This window comes from Olea europaea, chromosome 12 (assembly GCF_002742605.1).
Source record: "Olea europaea var. sylvestris chromosome 12, O_europaea_v1, whole genome shotgun sequence".
NCBI lineage: Eukaryota > Viridiplantae > Streptophyta > Magnoliopsida > Lamiales > Oleaceae > Olea > Olea europaea.
In genome coordinates, this window is record NC_036248.1 from 1,111,697 (window position 1) to 1,134,207 (window position 22,511).

Here is a 22,511-nt window from a genome sequence, read left to right on the forward strand (position 1 = left end):
AAGATCACGAGTTGCCTCCCACGTCCCTATTTTAAAATAAAAAAGAAAAAGAATTTAAAAAGAGGAATTGATTTACGGCCGTTCGATTTGTCCCCATCTCCATTTGCGATGAACTGTTATATATACAACGTGGATCACTTTAGATATTTATGCTACTTTGTACTGCGAAGTATCGAATTCAACACTAAAATAAAACTAGTGAGCGCGTGACCACTCCAACATGACAATAAGGGCAAAAACATTTGAGCTCCTCATCCTTCTTTTCAAAATATTATTTAGATTAGATGACAATTATATTTTTTTAAGGTCTGTAGAGCTTCGACCTCTTCGAAATTAGATCCACGAGTCTCTTCGTTGTACAGACAACTAATTTCGTTCGTAGCAATTATATTTTATTTAATATCAATTAAGTGAACGCATTTTAAATTTATTTAATTGAATAACTATACTTTAATTTGATTTCAATCGAATAACCTTATTCAATTCCATTAATTGGACCGACAAGGATCAATTCTGGGAATCGATGACATGATGGCTAATATTTATTTCACTAAAGTTCTACTTATTGCACGTAATCAACTAAGCATTCTTATGATGATAAAATTACTTTAATTGAAAAATATATATATTTGTAGTTACCTGTTTAAAATTAATTAGAAAGTGATTACTCAATTGAAATAATTTCAAAATTTATTAATTTATAACTTACCATTTTTTAAACTAGCGAAAATTATTTAATTGATAGTTAAACCACAACTTATCTTTCATGCAGCAACTGCTTGACATCCTAGAAATGAAAATGATTACATCAATGTTATGAAAATTTCTTTAAAATAAAAAGGATAAATGGCGTCTATTTTTTAAAATTTTAACACTTAAATGACATGACGTATTAATAAATCGGTGTGCTAGTAGTGATTACTAAAGAAGATTCGTCGTAAAAGAATGTTAACTAAGTAAGTTCCATTTATTTGAGAGAACAAGTGACGAAATTGTGAAATAAATTATTGTGACAAAGCTAAAGTATAATGATTAATTGAGATTTTGATGGAACTTTAGTGACCACTGGTGAAATTTACCCAAAGAGGAAAAGAAAAGCTAGGGTTGACAACGGTTCGGTTATGGGTCGGTTCGGCAAAAACCATAACCGCACCACCAATTTTTTGACCATACCATAACCGCACCATAATTACGTAAATCGGTTCGATTATTATCTCGGTTCAACACGATTCTGTTCGGTTAATAACCATGAAAATAAATTATTTTTTATAAGTTCATCCATCAAATTGATATAAAACAATTTATGAAAAAAGTCAATGAAAACAAAAACACAATATTTTAAACGAAAATACAAACATTATCCCAATTTTCAATTGTAAAATATAAATTTAACAAACAATATTATAAATATAACAATACTAAACTTTTCCTTCATTCATTATTGTGCATCGAAATTAATTGATTCATTCTTCCCCACAAATCTTACTAGCATATATCAACACTCAAAATTGATTCCTATATAGTAAATAAGAAATGTAAGTAGAGAATACAACGATATTACCTATTCTAGAATGGTTTTAACTAAAATTTAAATAAAAAAATATACTTCTTTGTCAGCTTTTTTCTCTTTGAACGTTGCACAAGCTCTAAAATATGATGAAGAAGTAGAATTTTCTACACACAATAAAAAAAATTAACAATAAAAAGAGCCGTGCGTGAGTTTGTGGTTTGTGGAGTGTAGGGTTTGCATTTATATAATGTCATACTAATATTATTGTTATAAGCAAATGATAAGTGGGTTGGCCGGCTGAGTCATGTAGATGTAATTGGGGGGAGGGAGATTTTGTTTTGGGTTAGATAGAAAAGTAGCGTAAAACCTAATAATCAATTCAATTTTTTTTAGCGGGTAATCGATTCGATTTCGGTTCGACGACGTAAATATCATACCCGCACCGTCAAGAACCGGTTCATTAAAATAAAAATCATATCCGTCCCATTGCACCATCGGTTCGATTTTTTTGGTCCCATTCGGTTCGATTAACCGCGATTTTCGATTTTGACGGTTCAAAAAAGCCTAAAGATTTCAACTACACTCACTTCACGCGTCACTATCGCCGGTGGGTATTAATTCGCCGACTTCGCAATCGAGTGCTGGGTGGTCGGAGGCCAAAAGCACAAGAAAGAATCACATGCCTTCCACGCGCTGGCACAAGCTAAAAGGACCCACATCAAAAGCAACCACTTATGATACTAACACGTGTGACAAACTACGGGGCTAAAGTCAGATTGTAAGGGGTTGGCGTCTCCCAGTATCCAACCCGAGCTGTCCGCAAATCCCGAAATTAACCTTTTCTCTTAAAGGTTGAACCCCAATCTTGAAGATCTCATCGTCCCATATTTAGAATTTTGTAAGGAAGATAAATTGTGAGATGTGCCTCAACAGGTCAAGGAACAAAAGTTGATTGTACACTGCGCCTATAAGAAGTTCAATTCCATATTTCAGGAATCGAACCCCCCACACTGTGACTGCCAACAAGGTATGAGATATCCTCATTCCTATTCTTTACACCATTAAATTATAACCGGGGGACCGAAATTAACCTTTTCTTGAATTGAATTGCGTTGTTGGCTCCAGTTAAATTAAAATCAAATATTTTATGAAATTCACAATTATTACGATATTCTACCACTCAAAAAATTATAAAGAAACATAAACAATCACGATATCTAATTATCACTGATAAACAAATGGACCTTTTTATGTTAATCGAGCTACAAACTATGGGCAGATTCTAACAAAAACTAAAGAAAATAAACGATAAAAAAAAAAAAAAAAAAAAAAAAAAAGAAAAAAAAAAAAAAAAAAAAAAAAAAAAAAAAAAGTGTACACTTGATTGATGGAGACACAAACCAACCTCATTGACATAAACTAGCTACGAGCTACAGTGATCGTCAACATTACTAACGTAGAATGACATCCACACGTGTAAAAAATTTAATTTATTTTGACTTTTAGTAGAGATTGTGTAGTGCGATAATCAATTAGGTCTGTTAATCCGGTTTTTGGCACATTTTAGGGTGCTCCCATTGGTTTGTTTGACATTTAAGGAAACAACAAAACCTACCAATTGGACTAAAATAGTTTTTGCTAGGCTGCCCCTGTGCACTACATAACTTCTAGATTCATCCAAGGGCATTATAGTCATATTATCATATTGTTGCAATGTTCAATGACCCGAATCTTGATTACTCCAATTGAGCAAAGATCGTTTAATGGTAGCATATTCTGTATTGGGTGTTACCAAGGAAGCGTCCATTTCATATCTTTGCTCTAGCCCCATTCGTGAGATGCATGGAAAAAAAAAAGGTTGAATCCCAACTTTGAAGGCCCTCACCGTCCCGCCTCTGGAGCATCGTGAGGGAAGTAAATTGCGAGATGTGCCATAACAGGTCAGGGAACAAAAGTTTGCCCGTATACTGGTGCCCACAAAGAGTTCAATTTCACGTCTCAAGAACCAAACCCTCACACTGCGGCTACCAGCAAAACTGAAACTACTTCACTCCCGTCATTTACACCACTGGATCATGTCCCAAAGGACAGAAATGCATGAATTGTGGACAGGTGAAGGCTCGTGAATACATGAAAATTAGAAGCTTACGATGATTATTTATTTTAGAAAAGAAGCAGTTTGAACATAATTTCAAGAAAATAAGTCAAACTTTTGACTATCAATTTAAACTATACGTTTATTAAATAATATAACCGTATGGGTTATAAGTTTAATATTTATTGATGGTCACCGGAGTTGAAGCAAAATTGCAAATTGATCATTAAAGTATAACTTGATTAGCACTATCTATCAAGTGTATTAGACGTTAAACATTCATGTGAACCAAGGGCAGTTGAAGCAATCTGTTCCTTTTGTTGACCTTTTTCTGCTTATTATTATTAATGATGAAAATTGGAACCAGCGTTAAGATGAGCAATTTATGACTTTTCGGCGTTTATTTTGAATATCCATAATTTCAAGACATGGACACGAGTATGCTGACATCAAATCTCGAGTCGATGATGTTGCTAATCATTTAATATTATTTAACTAAATGAATCAAAAAGTACATTAACATCAGATTCAAAATTTCACTTGAACTTCAATAACAATTAGCGAAAATCAACTTTATAACTTATGACCCTTGAGTCCAAGTTCCACTTTTTCCAATGTTTGTTTGACATTTTTTTAAAAATTATTTTTCATCAAATTCATTTTTAATCGCACACTCTCTTTATAGAATAATTCTACGCGTGGATCTATAATTTTTTTCTCATGTTTTAGTCCCACATTTTTAAAAAGAAATTATTTTTCACTCCTAATAATATTTCCAAATAGACTATATGAATCTTAATTAACCAAATGTAATTAACAGTCTGTTTGTGAGTGATTTTTTGGCCCAAAAAATTAATTTTTTTTATCGTTATTTTACTATTTCAGTCGTCATATTTCACTTCTTCTCTCACAAGTAAACTCCACTTTTTTTCTAACGATCAAAAAATCAATTCTCAAAATCATTCACAAATAGACTCTTTAAGGAATTTCACTGGTACAAGCTACTCACTGAACCATTCTTTATAATCTTAGCCTAGCTTTAGGTCTCTTAGCATAGACGCACTTTGAGCGAAGGGGGATGTTTTTAGCCTTTTAGGGGAGTGTGTTCCTAATTATGGCCACAGATGTAGGCAAATATATGTATAATAGAGACACACATTCTCTCTCACTGTATGTATATCTGTATTTTCTAGAGAGAGAGTGGTCAGCGTGCTTTACTTCTTGAGCTGAACAACAGTATTACTTTGGGGAGGCGTGTGGTTGCGTGCATTGTTCTCCAATTTCGGTTCCTGTTTTGAGGGTCCTTTGGGTGAAAATTACCTCTCTGGTTCTGCTCCTGTGTGTGTTTATATGATTGTTAGAGAGAGAAAGAGAGATACTATTCTCGTTCTAAGCGTGCTAAAAGAAAGCCATAAAAGAAAAAGATAGAATACAATCTAGAAGCCATAAATAGCTTATAAGTTCTCATACCTCTGCTTTTCTCTTTGAGATTTTCTTTGTTTTAGTGGGGTTCGTTTCCGGGGTTTCTTTATTTCTGTTCTCTCTCTGGTGGTTTTCCAAGACTTTCCTTTATCTTTACAATTCCCTTCTTTTGTGTTCCACCTCTTCCATCAGCTTGTCTAAAAGTTAGTTTAAGCGTTGTAATCTGAGATTGATCGAAGGTCTTAATACATGTATACAATTTTTTCCTCTTTTGCAGCAAAACTCCGTGCTACATATGTCATCACTGAGCTGAAATTCTTGAAAAAAAGTTCCTTTTAGTTTAATTTTATTGTGAAAAAATGGNCTTGGTCCACCAAATGGAGACTGGACCATAAAAAATAACGACACTGTTAGATATTTCTCTCCACGGTCATCTTCTTCAGGCTACCAAGTGAATTCTCAGCAGCAAACGACGCCGTTTCTTCAAGCACATGGCCAGCTGAAGGAATCCTCACAGCCCAATTGTACTAGAGCAGAAAAGAAGACATTTTCAGCAGCTAATACAGCTGTGCCTAACAGCAGCAGTGCTCAGAAAAGGTGCCTCAGCTTTTCTTTACCTCTTTTGATTGTTTTTTTTCTTGTGAACAGAGTTATATTCACTGTTTTTTTTACTCCTATGTTGTGGACCATGCGTTTCATTTTCATTTTCTTTAATCTCTATCCTGATCTATTTATTACTAAAATTTTAAACTTCTTCTCTATTTAATATTCATGCTAATCTGTTTCTTGATATTAGGTGCCCTTTTTATATCATCAGCATAATATTTATAATTGTCCTTGATCCTTGTAATCCTCTTTTTTTCCTGTATTAACCTGTCAAGTGTTTTATCTGAGCTGTGTTTTTGTGGGTAGAGTTTTATATACATTCCATCATGAATTGTATATAGGCCAAGTCACCCTCTGTTTTCTGTAAATTGATTTTTATCAATGAACGAGCAAAGGATTCATGTAGTGGACTCTAAATATATTAGGAACAAGGCTATTTTATTTATGACGTTGATGAAGCTAAATGAGTTTAGTTTCTCCATACTAAAGTTATTTTCTGTTGGCGAGCAACAGAACTGCTCCTGCACCGGTAGTCGGATGGCCTCCTATACGTTCGTTTAGAAAGAATCTCGCAAGTGGCAGTTCTTCTAAACCCGGCTCAGAGTCGCAGAATGTGGTTGGCAGCAAAATTTCCAGTGAAAAAGCTACCGAAAATTCCCCTAAAAGTTTGCTTGTGAAGATCAACATGGATGGAGTTCCCATAGGAAGAAAAGTCGATCTTAAAGAACATGACAGTTATGAAAAGCTCTCCTCTGCTGTTGATGAACTCTTTAGAGGCCTTCTTGCAGGTTTTCCATGCATAAATTATATTTTTTTCCCCGATGATTCAATCATAATATAGTTAATTGAGATGGTCAGATTGCTGATTTGTCTATAGACTGCTTATAACCAACCATTTCACTTATATGGAATGGCCAAAAGATTTGGTGTAATCTAGTCTGAAAGATATTTGATTGCTCGACTTTGTTTTCCGTTTATATGTGTAGCTCAAAGCAACTTTTCGACTGGTGGAATCAAGAACGAGGAAGATGGAGGGAAAGCGATTACAGGTTTATTGGATGGAAGTGGAGAATATACCTTAGTTTATGAAGATAATGAAGGGGACAGGCTTCTTATTGGGGATGTTCCTTGGCAGTAAGCGTCATATCTCTCTGGAGATGATCCTGATATCATTCTTCCCCTTGGCTTAGTCTTTTCTGAATCCTAAATCCCTAAATCTTGAAGTGTCTTGTACTATACATTTATCTTGCTATAATATTGTCCACCAGTATCTCCTTTCGTATTTCTAGTTCGTATCAGTCGAGTTCTCAGAACTTTATTGTACATTTCCAACTTCTAATCTGTTTTCTTAATGATCTTGGCAGCATGTTCGTATCAAGTGTGAAGAGATTACGTGTACTGAAAAGCTCCGAACTCCCTACACTCTGCCGTGAGTTTAATTTTCTTAGGCCATGTTTGCTATGCTGAACTTGACAGTACTTGACGATACAATAGACAAGATATTAGCTTTTTTTCCCTTAATCCAATTATGTTCTTACCAAACATGTCACTACGACATAAATAGTTCTAATAAAATAAGATCATTGTTCTTTGCAGGTGGGAGGAAACACGAGAAGCTCTCTTGATACTTCACAAAATGATACAGAACAACGGATGAGAAACCGAGCACTATATAATGATTTTAGGAGACTGTTTTGTGTTTATTCTGAACTTCTCGAAACAATTTCTATGTTAAACCAAGTAAATTGGTTACCTGTAGTAATATTTGAACTACATTGTAATTGCATTTCTGAGAACGCGGGACTTTTATTTTCCCTGAAGTTTTCAACCTTTTCTTCGTGTGGAGAAAATAGGTTGAATGTGTGGTTGCACAAGTTTTCTTGTATATACACTGCCAATCAACAGTATATTTTATGGTGTATATAGCTGTTTTCTCGTATCCAGGATTTCCTGAATCTTGGTCTAGAGGTACGACGTAGTCTTAACTCGTTCAACACATTCGACTGTCTTAAAAGTGAGGACCCCCAAACTAAGACAAGCACAAGTTAGAAATCATGTAATATTGTTCAATTATCAAATTTATTGTCACCAACGTGGTTGTAGGAGTAAAATTTTAGAAGGCGAAATTGGCATCTAACCAGAAATATTTTGATAGGAATGTTGCATCGTTCTACGAGATGTTACCGTTGAATAAGGATTAACCACCTCATTGGGTGGCCTCACCCTCCTCCAATCAGATGAGACCACTTCGAGACTTGATTTGCTCTCTTTCCATCTCAAGTCCCGAAGTGGCCTCACCTCATTGGGTGAAGGTAGGCCACCTGATGAGAGAACAGCTTCTCATTCGACGGTTGCACCGCATAAGGCAATGCTACAAAGTATTTCCTTCCAACCCGAGGTAGCTCCTAGGTTATCACATTTACATTTAATGTTGTATCAATCCTAAACTATGAAATTTGGGCATATCATAATGGCTTGAGTAGAAAAATACTTGAAACTACAGTCAGACAAAAAGAATAGCATTGAATAGCAGGTAATCCCAAGATAAGTTACTTTTTTCTTACTTTCAAGACTTGTCTTCGAGGCAAAATGAGTGAGTGGTTGCAAGGAGTATAGCGCCAATGCCCGAACCATCATTGGAGTGCTCGACCACAATGCTTGATGTAGTCTCTTCTCTGACTAGCTCACACAATGTATTATCCAAGCACCTTCTAATTTATATACTCCTAGTAGTGTTCACACAATCCACCGTCCACGACTATGACTGTTTTCTCTGGCTCCTTCATAGAATCTAGGGATGGCAAAAAAACTTGCCCCATCCCGTCCCGACGGGGCCCTACCCCCAATGGGGACCCAAGCCTATGAAAAAAAATAAAAATAATTTTATTTCTAAACAATTCATCCGTTAAAAATTCATTTTGAATCTGTATGTTATTCTCTAATAATAACATAGTTCGAAACTTTGAAAACGTAAAAAAAATTTAAAAAATTAAACGGGGCAACAAACCCCGCCCCGCCCCGCCTTTGCGCCCTGCCCCAAACCTGCCCTGTTGCCCTCACTAATAGAATCCCGTCCCATTTTCTTTAAAACACCCAATACTCCAGCAGCAGCAAGTCGAGCCCCACATGTGACAACACTATTGCAGAGCTTGACTAAGATTTTCCTATTTTTGAGGGAAGTGTTAGATATCTGAAAGGGAAGGAGATGTAATTGTAACGAAAGACATTCTATAACACGACATGAAACTGAATATCTAACAATGAATAGAAGAAGCAATCAAGAAACATCAATGGATCTTACCCAAAAAATCAGGCGTCCTCCATATTTTCTAGCTCAGAATTTAACTTTTATTCCCAAGTATCGACTCCATATGGAATATAAAAGTGTAGAAAATAAACTCAGAAAAGCTACAAGTGGAAAATTAATATGAAGAAGGAAGTAATGGATAAGGATCAATGCAGTTAAACAGACATCCGTTTATAAAATAAGAGCAAGGCAATTAGCTTAATAAAAATCAATGGTCTTCAGGGAATACCTCAATACAAATGAAAATTTAAGTTTTGCAGGAATTTCGTCCCCACAAAATGCAGCTTCTTCAGCTATCTTGAGTAGAACTCCCCGCAGAATTTCTCTCAAATTACATGCCAGAAGTTATCTTCTCAAATATCTGTAACAAGAATTAAAGATTAGTCACCTGTTCACCAGGATTTAAAATTTTGAGATCCATTGAATGGTAATGCTCCGTCAATGACCTAAAGTTACCCCATTCCATATTGGTAAACTGCTATTAGGATTTTTACCAATCTCCTATGTCCCAGGAAACAATGATCTTCACAGATTTGCATGACAGGCAGGAGAGAAAATGCAGCAGAAATGGCAGAATATAAAACCAGCAAAGAACTCAGATAAATGGACACAAGAATAGCTTGTTTTAGGGACTAAATTTCATCAACCAATGCAGGGAATTTAACCCCCAGTCAATCTGCCATTCAAGAAGAATATTACATAGTGTTTATCTTACCCAAAACACCACCACTCACCACCCAACCGGGAATAACCAGAAAGTTTACAAGGACTTGTGTTACAGAGAATTCTATCTCACACTACCTTACTTTCTCTATCTACAGATATCCCCCTCTTGCTCACACTTCACGTATATAGCCCTCTATCCTATTTACGGATAAAGGAATGTAGAGATTTACAAGAAAATACATCTAATATTCAGTTACAACAACTACCAGAAAATTAGTTAGAACCAAAGGCTCCTAACTGATTTTCTAACTCACTAACTAATCCAACTAATGAGTTTAATAACCGAATCAAGAATCAATATTTTCTCTACATCTGCATTATGAAAGATTTACTTCAATATTGACACATTGTCCTGACTTCTTCTTTAAAGGAAAAATAGTTGATTTTATCATCAAGTACTGAAAATTTTGCTAATTTTTTCACCAGATTTAGTCAGAGGACCGTGCCACTTTGGAATTGCACATTTCATTTCTTATCATATCCATTTTAGTACGATTACACATCCTCATACTCTAAATGCATGTTTAGTACTTGTGATCAACAGGACTGAACAGTATGGGATTCTATCCAATCCTTATTACCAAACCCGGCGTAACATAGATCTGTTTCCTACTTCTAGAGCACACACAAAATTTACTCTATTTCACACAATCTATCCATATAAACAAGGTGATCATAAAATGCAGTATGTACCATGTTGGGAGATTATCCACATAGCTAATGAGCATATTCAGCTTGCTCCCGCCCGGCATGCATTTCCACCGCCATGGCGTCGGCCACCTGCTTAAGCCTGATATCGGGAGTCCCACATTTCTCTTCAAAATCTTTCACAATAGCCATGGCCCCTGCCCACCTCCCGGAGCACTTCATCCGCTGCCGCCACCTTCCCCATTCCCTCCTTCATTGTTAATTTTCCTTTAATTTTTCCCTTCTCTCAAGTGCACCCAGTAAATGTCTTTCTGATGGGTTCAGAACCGAACAGAGGAATGAAATTAGAGAGAGTGAGAGAGGAGAGAGAACATTTTTTTGGTTGAAGGAGTCAAATTAGATAAATGAGAAAAAGGATGGAAATCAAATGCGGATTTCAGAACGAAATGTTTGACATAAACAGTATTGCATTTTTCTTTGAATTCTATTGTTTTTGTGAAAAGGAATTTTCTCTCTTCCGTATGTACAATATTGGAAGTTTTCCTTTCTTTTCTTTTTTTAAATTATGAATCTGAAGACAGGCATAATTAAATTGAAGATTCTATAAATTAACGAGAAAATTAGGTTGGACCATTATGCTCCTGTTTGATCCATATTACTTGAAAATAAAAATGGGAAGAATAGTATTTTTTAGAAAAATGTTTAGTTGAAAAATAAGGAAAAGTTTTCGATTTACGTGTAATATTATTTTATGGAAGATTGTGTGGTTGAAAATAAAAAAGAGAAAATTGAAATGTAATGTAATTTAATTTAATGGGGATCAAACAAGAACTATAACTGAACAGAAAGTTCTCTCATAATGAATTAACCATTTTTTTCTCCACTAGACTCATTTTGATTCTTCGTTCAAGAATTGGTTTTGAGCCCGTCGTCGAAGAAAATTATAGTGTCCGCACAACACGGTAGAGGATGGAGGCTCGTAAAGGAGAGGTCCAAATCCAATCCCATTGCAGCTCCTCGTCATAGACCCGTCGGTCCATTGAGGTTAGGCAAAACAAAATTAGAGTGATTTATCCACCCAACGATGTAAAAATACTTCCACCATAACCTTTCTATTAAATTGGCCGGCGCCTTTCTATTATATAGCTAAGAAAATCATAATTTCGAATCATGATTTCCCATAAAAAATCCATGGATTGATTAGTCGCAGAATGAAAATACAAGTTCATGTAACCGAACATGACTTCATTAAGAACGATAAGCAATCAACAATTGTACATGATAAATTTACATGGTCGTGGCCATATCTGAATAATGAAAAACTTATTTTACACTAATGAATCCTCAAGCAATGTACATTTAATAAGAAATAATAAAATATTTCATACACGTTACAATCATACTTAAACATGTCCAAAGAAAACATGAGCCGTAACATATAACAATTGTTAGAATCTGCCCACACAGAGTTCGACCATTCATTGCATTGAGCGCATGCACAAAGAGGGACGAAATGTCATTACAGGCTAGCAATGTACAAAGTTTTTAAGTCTAGGTAAAGTACAAGAAACCCAAGTTAAAACCTCTCGTTAAACCAACGAACACTTACACCCCAAAACATCTTTATCCACTATGTCTTCACAAACAGAATTCCATCCCATCAGTTTAAAATACTCCCACAACACCCACCAAACCTAAATAATGTAATACAGTCCCCAGTCTCTTTTAGGAGCATAAAAGCTGAACAACTTTGGCACCACAGCATGCCTAGAGAAAGCTATAGACTATATACAAGGCATTCAAGCAACCATGGGAGCTCTTCAGATTATTGATCTTTAATTTCCTGTCTTCGAAGATTGAAAATCCAGACCTCTGCCTGGAAAAATCAGAAAAAAAATGAAAGCCAGCAATGAACATATTACTTACCCGAGTTGCTGGCTTTCTGTCTCATTTAACTCAGCATTTATTTCACAGTTTCATGGATTGACCTGTAATCTTCAGGCACTTGATGTAAGACCCAGCCTGCTATAGAAACAGCAAAAAGAACAAGAGAAAGCAGCATAAAGACAAAAATAGTATGCCGACATTAATAAAATATACAAAAGTTTCGAATTTCTATCAACATGCCTCATCACCGTCTTCTGAACAGGTTCTGAACCGACTACATCTCCAGAGTTCAGCACCATCCCATGCTGCCCATTAGCCTTCATAGAAACAGAAGTAGCGCAAAATATTTAAATCAATGTGATGCAAGTAAAAAACCTAATCCTAAGCTAATATGACCATGCTCAAGGATCATAGGATCAGAAAAATGTCGCAACATTCTCTGTCAACCTAAATATTGAAGAGAGTTAAATAAAGGATATTTGAAATGATGAATGAATAGACTAGGTAAGGGGCAAAGACAACTTAAATCCAAAACCTCTAACTCCTCCCTTAATCCGTCTTCAAAAACACCAGCAACATTTTCGCGCCCACCATCCAAAAGGAGCTTTGACTTAGCCTCACGTATATCACCCTGTAAGAACCCTTGATCGTTGATTTCTGGGTTGCCACCATTATTCACATTAGGAAGGCACCCAGCATCGAAAGTTTCTGCATTGTGCATTCCCTCGTTTGATATGGTGATATTTGTATTGACCTCCGCATCCTGCTCATGATGTTGCATCTTGCCCCCACTAGATCCAGAGCATGGGATGACTTGTGGACTGATTCCACCAATAGGCTGACATGATTCAGGCCCTTCTTTAATAGTCTCAGATTCAATCAGGGAATACCCTTTCAATGCATTAGCACTTCTTAAACAAAGAAGGTCGGGGGAGGCTGAATCTCGCATCTGAGGGCTAATAGATTGTCTTTTTTCCAGACTCTCGCGCTTCATCTCCATCTCTTCGAGCTCCTTTTTCCTTTTAAGGCGTCTCTCGGCAGATCCAGTCCTGCAAGCCTCACCATCCTCACTAGATGCCTTGTCAAGCTGCTGTTGGCTCATGGGCCTAGGATGTCGGCATCGTTTATAACCCTCAGGAAACACATAGGCTGGGATCTGCTTCCTACGAACATGAGAAACGTATATTTCCATTCCAGGTTTCCAGTACATGTACATATTTATTTGGTGCCTGAATTCGTCAACAGTCTGGCGAATATCAAATTGCTGACCTTCCTGAATAACTTCTCCTTGTTTCCGTTGCAAGCCCATGAAAAAGGCACAATGAGCACACTGCTTCGAATGATCAACGTAATCATGAGGATAAGGGTGGCACTGTAATTTCCCATAGGTATCCCGCTCTATCTGCAATTATCGGATAAAAAGCATAAATATGAAAGAAAATCTGCTACATCTTTATCTTTAGGTTAAGTCCGGTATAAACATCACCAAAACCCCCCATCACAATGGATAGTCCAGAAAAATAGATATTACCATCAAAGTCAGCTGCCTCAAACGAGATTCAACCCAGCCTTTCCAAGCACGCAGGTCATCAGAATCAGCAGCAATGATATCAACTTGCAGATAGTTCTTGTAGCTTTCAAAAAACAGGTAAGGCTCAAACAATGCTTTCCATTCAGCTTTGTTCAGCTCAATATCCTGCATATGTACAAGAAAGCACAATTGTAGCTAGCTATACTAGTATGATACTGCACAAACAAACAGCTTTAGACTTTGTTTACGGACCTCGCAAATCTTATTACCAAATTGGAATTGCTCCATCATAACACGGAGAGTACTTGTTGAAACATTGTAGCTAGAATTCATGCATGGGTACGCAGGTGTTATAATCGGCATTTGGTGACTGCGGTCCCAAGGGTTTTTACGTGGATCCCATACAGAAAATCCAAGTTCATCATCTTCTATTTCACAAAGCATCACAGGATTTGGCCAACGCCATAGTGTATAAACTCTGAAAAAGCGAGACACTAGCATACTGGGATTTGCATTGGGATAAAATTGGCAAACCCGAGCAACAAGAAGGGCCCAATTGACACCACCAAGAAATCCGGTCACCTAAAAAACAAAATTATTGACAACAAACAGTAAATATCGGAAATCAGAGCAAATGGAGAAAAAAAGGGAGAGACGTTCTAAAACACAAGGGAACTTACATTTGAATAAACACCACGTCTCTTAGCCCAAAACTTTAGACATCGCAGAGTTGTACAGAAATGCTAAAAGAAATTATAAGATAATTAGGCATTAAAATTTCAAATCAACTTGCTTAAGTACAGGCAAAATTAAACTACTGTCGACCATGTAAGCATATGTTCACCTCAATATTTGGAACAAGCTTAAGAATTTGGTCTGCAACCCGACAGCCATTAAGACTCCGCACAGTTGGCTCATCAATTTCATGTAAAACAGACATATTGGAGATATCCAAATCCTGCCCATAAATTTGTGATCAAGTACAACAACACTTAAAAATTGCCACATGCAATGTAAATCATGTTTAAAATTGCAAATCAGTGAATTTAGTTAGAAATAAATATAGCACTACCAAAGTTGATATTCTGTTCAACTAAATGCAATATACTACTATACATCTTCCCTATATTGATTATATACAGGTGCAAAGCATGGTTCTCTAATATAGAATTACATAAAATATGGAACTTCGTTATGATGCAGTAAGAGCTGAATACAAAACCTCTCATACCTATTCAATTTTAATGTAGGGTTCATGTGTATTTCACTACATCAGCCATAAGAAAAACTAGTGTAACAAAGACATGGATACTCATGATCAATATACAACAAAAATTATAGGTGGATATTGACCCCTTGTGTGTGTATGCCTACTTATCTATCCATCTTCTTCCCTCCAATCAAATCAAATCAAATCCAAGTACCATATTATGACGGCCTACTTGACCTTTACGTTAGGGTTAAATAATGTAAAATTTGATACACAAACAATGTGGCAAGAGTTGGACAATACAGTTTTTAAACACAAAAAATGTATGCAAGTTTAGAGTCATGACCATGAAACCTCACCAGCTGTAATAGAAAGGAAGAAAAACAAGAAGCAGGCACGACATGTAAAAGAGGAAATACAATTAAAAACATAGCATAAGTTACAGATGAACACACAAACATACTCAAGGTCACATAAGTTATTGAGAGGAGCAAGATTGATTCATCAAAGTCTAACAAGTTAAAAACCAGTCTCCATAAAGCATAATTAAATTTAATATATATATGCAGTAAGAGGAAAAAGATAACACTACATATAGGAAGGAAGAAAGGGAAGGAATCTGGATGAAAAGGAAAGGGGGAAAGAAAGTATGCTTTGCATTGCCTTGTTTTAATAAGAAGACAAGGAAGAAAGAAAAAAGGAAGTTTCACAACAAACAACGCATCCATTATCGATGAAATTCAAGTAGTCTGCAAGAAACTAAACTATTATGAGGCCAAAAATTGTAAAATGGAAATCTAACTATAGAGTTCAAAGGAAAACTTACATCAGGGACGACCAAAAGAGAAATGCTTGCATAAAGAAGATCTATTGATATTCCATCAAATTTAAATTTCATAACAGGAACATGAGCATCAGGTACTGGTTGGAGTTCTGTAACCTCTTCCATTTCGGCTAAAATATTGTGGAGTACATAGAAGAAATCTTCCTGGCAAAGAAAAGTTCCACATCGGTACATTTTTAAACTACACAGACCAGTTCCGAAATGGAATAAAGAAATCACAAATTACCTCCCGATTCACATAAGATGGCCCAACACACAAGGTGTCTATGTCAGCTCCAGGGCCATGTACCTTCAAAACAAACAAACGTAATAGTTACAAGAAATTTCTAAAAAGATAAATGGCATCTGACACGAGGAATCCAAATTCAGTACCACACAGAGAGATGCACACGGAGAGAGAGAGGAAAAGTTGCCATTGAGCACACGATTACCTACATTCATTTCTATAGCGTGAAAAACCAAAAAGAGAAGATACAATTGAACCAATCATTTAGAGCAACCTATGTGCAGATAAAATGGCATAAATCTGTCCGCAGATAAGATGTCAACAGAAAATTTAATGGGAGCAACAAAGAATCAAAGACACTTCACAAGAAGCTTATACTTCAAGGAAAGCACAATCAGCAATTGCTGCTATACAAATAAACAGCAAAAAACTAAATTAAATCTCCGAACACAACCCAACAAGTCCACCCTTTCATACATGGCCTCAGAAATTTTTCAAGGTCTAGTAATCCACCACCACCTCTACAATAAGCATAGATATTAAGAACCTGTTTGGGAGTGATTTTGAGAATTGATTTTTTGACCGTTAGGAGAAAAAATGAGGTCCACCTGTGAGAGAAGAAATCAAATATGACGATAGAAATAGTGAAATAACGGTCAAAAAATTAATTTTTTGAGAAAAAATCACTCCCAAACATGCTGTAAATACAACGAGAACAACAACTACTCTAATCTTTTTCGAAAATTATACAGCAAAACGAACTCGTTTCTTTTGATTAACTATACGAACATGAAAACACAGTGAAAATTAGAACTCGACATAGCAACTTAATGTAACCTAAGTAATCATTTTACCTCGAATTTAAACTAAAAAAACAGATAAGAAACTAGCATAATAATCCAACAAAAAGATTGTAACACTAATGTAGACTTAGGAGCTCCTTACCCCAAGTCGGTATGAACCAAAAGTATAGATAACAGCATTAGCATCTTCCACCATTTGATCGGTGTACCCCCTCACGCGCGTAAGTTCTTTCACCCAGTCTTTTACAATCTAAATGCAAACGACAATCCAGTATAAATATCGTCCAGATCCAAGAATGTAAGTTAATATGAATATGACAAAACATAAAAACATCGATATGTTTTGATGACTAAAACTTACGTGGCAATTTTAAATCAACTTAATGGAATTTTGATAAAATAATTGTGTTTAATTGCTGGAATATAGTCAAGAACGGATGATTTTCATTGAGTGATCTTTGATAATGTATTAAACACAGAATGTTTTGCTCAGCCTCCCTTTCGGAAGCTTTTGCTTCCTTATATAGCCCTTAGGACAGGAGCCTGCCGCCCTCAGTCTTGTCGAGCTACCATGTCCGTTTTCTAGATGTGTGTTGTTGCCTATTAGCGATATTTCCATTAGTTTAGTGCGAGAATTCGACGAGGACAGACCATCATGACACCTAAATCATAGCCTGCATCCTAGGTCTTCATTGTCTGCAACCTAGACAATTACTTCCTTATGATTGGTGGAAATGGCGGTGTTAGTGGGAAACATTCGTCCAATTTACTCATAATGATATCTGCAAATGGCAGCAGTGTTGGCCACCTTGACAAGGCAAGGCCCCTGTAATCCTACCTCAAATGCATGGCTTTTCTGACAGTTAAGCTTTTTTAATTACTTTGGACTGGGTCCACACTTGGTCCGAGGAGGCAACTTAAGATCAGACACCAACAATATGTATTTGTCATGTAGACTACACACATTCATTATTAAGTCAGACAGTAACATATAAACTATTACTACTGGAAAAAAAATTATTTAGCTCAAGTTTGAGAATCTTTGCCAAATCACAAATGAATTCAAGATGTCAGAATTCAACTTATGCTTGGCATCGCACGCAATTTCCATGATCAAAATGGCCACAAGAGTTTGGTGTAAAAGCCCTTGAATAGTTCAATAGAAGTTTCGCCTTTCTTTGAATTGACACACTCAACTAGAAGACTCCTTGTTCATTTTCAGACCTGTTAAATCATGCTAAAATAGGTAGTTTCTATGTGTTAGTCATCCATTACTGTCTCAAACGGCTTAAGTCTGCTTGGTTAAGCTTGAAACAAGATCTTATAAGCTCTTAACCATTTATGAATGAGTGGATACGTCTAGATCATCGATCACCCGTTTTGACCCACCCATTTTCATCAAAACTGCTAGGTTGCCTACTATTCTGCTAACCAGTAATTCAGACTAGTATACCGTTTTTTAAGTAGAATTATTTTCCCCCTTCTTATTAATTAAATCATCTCCGGTCCAATTATTTATGTATTGAATACTGATAAATTACAATTGCAGTCCCTCATTGACAATATGTAAGTTCGAACACAAACAAAAGCATCGCGGTCTCATGAACTAACACACCTGTTTTAGTCGACACAGAACCTCTTCTCTCTTTGCAGCTTCTTCTGCACTTTCATATAGTCCCGCATCCACCAAAAACTAAAATCCACCAAACACAACATATCAGAATCCCAAACGAAACAGAAATTTCAATTTCAAAACGATAAACTAAACAAAAATTCAAAATCCAAACCTTCTCCAACTCCTTGCTTCTCTGAATATCCAACTCCAAGGGTCCCGCTCGCGACAAAGGTTTCGTCACTCCCCACTGATTCGGCAACTGCTTTTCCATCTGCTGCGACGGGGAAGGCGAAACATTCAAGCCATCCGATCCCACCATCTCTCCTCAACGCTATATCTTCAAACAAAACCCTAACCTAACTCTTAATCAAACAAAAAAACATAATCCAACCCCAAAACATAATAATTGACTTTGCATAAAACCCTAACTTTCGGCCTCAGAAATAATTTATTTTCCCAGAATTTCAACAAATTGAAACCCAGATCACACTCAAAATAATGAGACCCTAATGAATTCAACAAACACGAAAGCAACGGATCCCAGAAAATAAAATTAAAAAATTAAACGAAAAAACTCAAAATTGGGCAATTAAATTGACAGATCTAACGAAAACCAAGCCCTATAATTCTTGAATTGACAGAGAAATCCAGAAGTAGAAAGAAAAGGGAGATTTGGTGGGGGTGTGCGAGTGGGGATTGTGGAGGAAGATGGCAAGTCGAGATTGTAGTAGCGGTGGGACAAGGAATTAGAATATAATTAGGGGAGAGATTTTTTTTACAATACTGTTTTATTCGCCCACCGATTCATTGATTTCTGTATCGTTTCCTTTCCGCGTACTGACGCGGTTCTAATTGCATTTTCTGAGTTCCACCTTTTTCAAAAATAAATAAATAAAATAAAATAAAAAATTGTAGACGTTCAATAGTAGAGAAGTTAGCAGAATTATTAGATCGAATAAAAATCAAAATTGAACTAAAATTAATTGGATAATAATTCTGATCGTATTGAAATTCACAATTTGTTTAGTTCTAATTTAATTTTCGATTATAGCATCCCAAACAAAAATTTTAACCAGCAATTTTATTATTTTTGTCGCGCCTAGGTGCAATGCTTCCTTCAAAACTTGACCATCGTACACTAACTTATATTTAATTCATACTGTTCTTATTTATGAAAATTGAAATGTGAATTTTCTAACATTTAAATATGTAATTTCGGGTTATTAAGAGGTTTTGGCTTTTTTCCCCTTTCGAAATAACATTTTCAACCTCTCAAGACATGAAGAAAATGGAAACGGGATCTTGACATGGTTTTCAATATCAATCATGTTATAAATTCATGCTCAAATTTAGGCTCAAATCCAGATGTGATACGTGTTAACGCATGATTAGACAGTTTGAAAAATTAAAACAAAAACATTCAATCATTTTCTGACACATTAGTCTATCTCTACACTCTCTATTTTTAAACATGACTAAGTAGTTTTATTGTTTCAAAATCTCATTCGGCTAACAGTATTTTTTTTTTAATTAACCAATTTTGTGTCAATTGTTGCGTTTCGTTAAACTTTAAACATGTTAAGCACTAGTATCAACATAAATCATTCTAGTTACGCTAGTATGGTTGATATTTTTCACGCTATTTGCCTAATTACGGCAAGGCAATGTGGCCTATTGACCTTGCCCCTTGTAGTTTCACGTGATACGATATGATTTTTGCATGGATGGCGATGTGACCAAGTTTTGCCCTCGCCAAACCTCGCGTAGTCCTATGATGTGCTAGGTAAACCTTGATAGAGTTCCATAAGTGGAGCACCTTACTTTGATAAATTTTACCATGATGAGGATGGTAGGTGCATATATTGAATGAATTTATCGTACAAGAAAACTATATTATATATTCTTACCATCCACGGGGAAGCAACGTGTATGACTTATGGTTACAACATCCTAACCTAATTCAACATGGATTCTCACCTATAATAAATATTCATTCGTAGTTAAGAGGTACAAGTACATTACTTTTTAAAGAATAAATCCATGTGTACAGAGGAATTACAGACTCCTCACATTGGTCGGCACCATGCGGGGCCCAGTGCAATAGAAAATGGCAAAAAAAAAAAAAAAAAAAAAAAAAAAAAAAAGAAAAGAAACAAAGAAGATCAAACGAATGGTGCTGTGGAAAAATCCTGGCAGCAATTCCTCTGTACAAGGGAAATTGCTGATTCGCAATAAATAATTTTGGGGATGGTGGCGCCTACATTGGTGGAGGAGAGTAAGCAGATTAAGGGAATGACAATGGAGGGTAATACTTGGCAAGGGAATGACTGGGGTACAAATTTTTCCTCTTCTTGTTGTTCTTTCCTTTTCTTTTCTTTTCTTTTCTTTTCTTTTTCTAACTAGACTAGGATTAAATTTGTAAAATAAATGTGGTGCGCTTATCAAAAATATTTTTCAATTTGTGTGTTTTCATATTGTGGTGGACAAAAACAAAAATCGGGGTGACAGCAATTCAAACTCTAATTCATTACTTATTTGATTCATTGTAAGTCATTGAACAAACTACTCTCATTTTGCTTTACAACGAAAAAAAAATTAAGAAAACAGTGCGGAGAACACAAAAATCAGCAAAATAATGACAAACAAATAAGATTTCAAACTCTCTCTCTCTCTCTCTCTTTTCCCCTTCTGCTCTCTTTTAAGTACTGTGTTGATGCCAAAAACTTGCCTAACTTGCATGCAATGGCAGATTTAGGGACGGGTGAGGCTGTGCTAGAGTCCGTCCCTCCAGCCCAAATGTTAATTAAAAAGAAAGATTTGAGTATAAAAAATATATATATTATACTTGTGTGTGTGTGTGATTTTTTTGTTTTTTTTGACGTGTCAGCCCGTGTCGAATAATTTCTGAATCCGTCACTAAACTTGCATGTGATCGATGGTCTCACGTTGGGTGACTTGATATTAGTTAATTATGTCAAAGGGATTGGATCAATTGAAATAACTAAGCTTATCTTGGCTTGGGCTTGGTTCATTTTACCAAGCCCACCTTGGCCCACTTCATCTTCAAAAAATAGACAAAATAACTCCACATTTGAATTAAGATTTCACTTCCTCTAGGCACTTCCCTTACCTTATTTTCCCTTGCACTCTATATATATTATTCCAGCAGTGACTTGACCATCGAAGTACAAATAATTATTGAACATTTTCCTTCGGTCGGAGACCTTTGCCTCCTAACGGAATGTTCAACGTGTAGGTTGAATTTAGGTTGCAAAGAGGCGATCTAAGTATTAAGCATAATTACAGGGATTCTAATTTCCTTATAGACCGTATTGTCCTAGATTAATATTTTCCATATATAGCAGATTATGAATGTAATATATTCACCAATGTAACGTTTGCTCTATTAATGAAAATTGCTTCATTCCATATGAAAATTAACATGGTATCAGAGCAAGGTTAGGTTTCAAATTCATACCTTTGCATTTGCCATGGCCAAATCAGTTTCTGCCCTTATCTTGGATGCCAACAAATCCCTTACAGATGCTTCTTCTCCATACTATATGCCGCATCAGACCAACTAAACCAAATTCTTGTCAACACACCTCTTAACGGCGACAACTACCCGGCTTGGCATCGAGCAATCACTCGTGCCTTGAATGCCAAGAACAAATTAGGCTTTGTCCTCGGCACCATCAAACATCCTGTTGATGATACCGCAGCACAACTTTGGGACTGGTGCTGTGACATGATAATGTCAAGGCTTCTACATTCAATTGATCGATCACTTACAGGCAACCTTCTTTACTGTGCCACACCAAACGATTTGTGGGTCGAGTTAGAAACTCGTTTTCAACAAAGCAATGGTACAAAGATCTTCCAATTGAAAAGGGATTTAGCCAATTTTCACCAAGAACAACAATCCATCACAACATACTATGGAAAATTGAAGGAGTTATGGAATGAACTAGCCTCCTTACAGCAAATGAATCCATGTACATGCAGGGCCTCTAAATCCCTCGTTGAAATTCAAGAGACTGACAAGGTGTATCAATTCCTTATGGGACTCAACGACAGTTTT

The 22,511-nt window shown here is 36.1% G+C and overlaps 2 protein-coding genes across 7 annotated transcripts; one reads left to right on the top strand and one right to left on the bottom strand.

Moving 5' to 3' along the window:
• The first annotated feature begins 3,273 nt into the window (after window positions 1–3,273).
• LOC111405041 (auxin-responsive protein IAA7-like) lies at window positions 3,274–7,553 on the top strand. The gene is made up of 10 exons (XM_023033731.1): window positions 3,274–3,367; window positions 3,451–3,587; window positions 4,799–4,869; window positions 4,967–5,000; window positions 5,111–5,230; window positions 5,386–5,624; window positions 6,147–6,421; window positions 6,620–6,767; window positions 6,998–7,062; window positions 7,230–7,553. The coding sequence occupies exons 1-10, from the start codon at window positions 3,274–3,276 to the stop codon at window positions 7,256–7,258; spliced, it is 1,212 nt and encodes a 403-aa protein (XP_022889499.1). The 3' UTR covers window positions 7,259–7,553.
• A 4,173-nt stretch (window positions 7,554–11,726) lies between these two features.
• LOC111405084 (nuclear poly(A) polymerase 4-like) lies at window positions 11,727–19,229 on the bottom strand. Of its 6 annotated transcripts, none has more exons than XM_023033796.1 (13): window positions 18,603–19,228; window positions 18,431–18,508; window positions 16,958–17,065; window positions 16,013–16,075; window positions 15,769–15,930; window positions 14,577–14,690; window positions 14,413–14,475; window positions 13,985–14,314; window positions 13,733–13,897; window positions 12,737–13,603; window positions 12,442–12,518; window positions 12,303–12,336; window positions 11,727–12,190 (listed from the first exon to the last, which is right to left on the bottom strand). In XM_023033796.1, the coding sequence occupies exons 1-12, from the start codon at window positions 18,747–18,749 to the stop codon at window positions 12,312–12,314; spliced, it is 2,199 nt and encodes a 732-aa protein (XP_022889564.1). In that variant the 5' UTR covers window positions 18,750–19,228; the 3' UTR covers window positions 11,727–12,190; window positions 12,303–12,311. The 6 variants fall into 6 exon arrangements, with proteins under 6 accessions (XP_022889564.1, XP_022889562.1, XP_022889559.1 ...); XM_023033794.1 differs by having other exon boundaries at window positions 12,303–12,339; XM_023033791.1 differs by having other exon boundaries at window positions 12,303–12,518; window positions 18,603–19,229.
• Window positions 19,230–22,511: the final 3,282 nt, after the last annotated feature.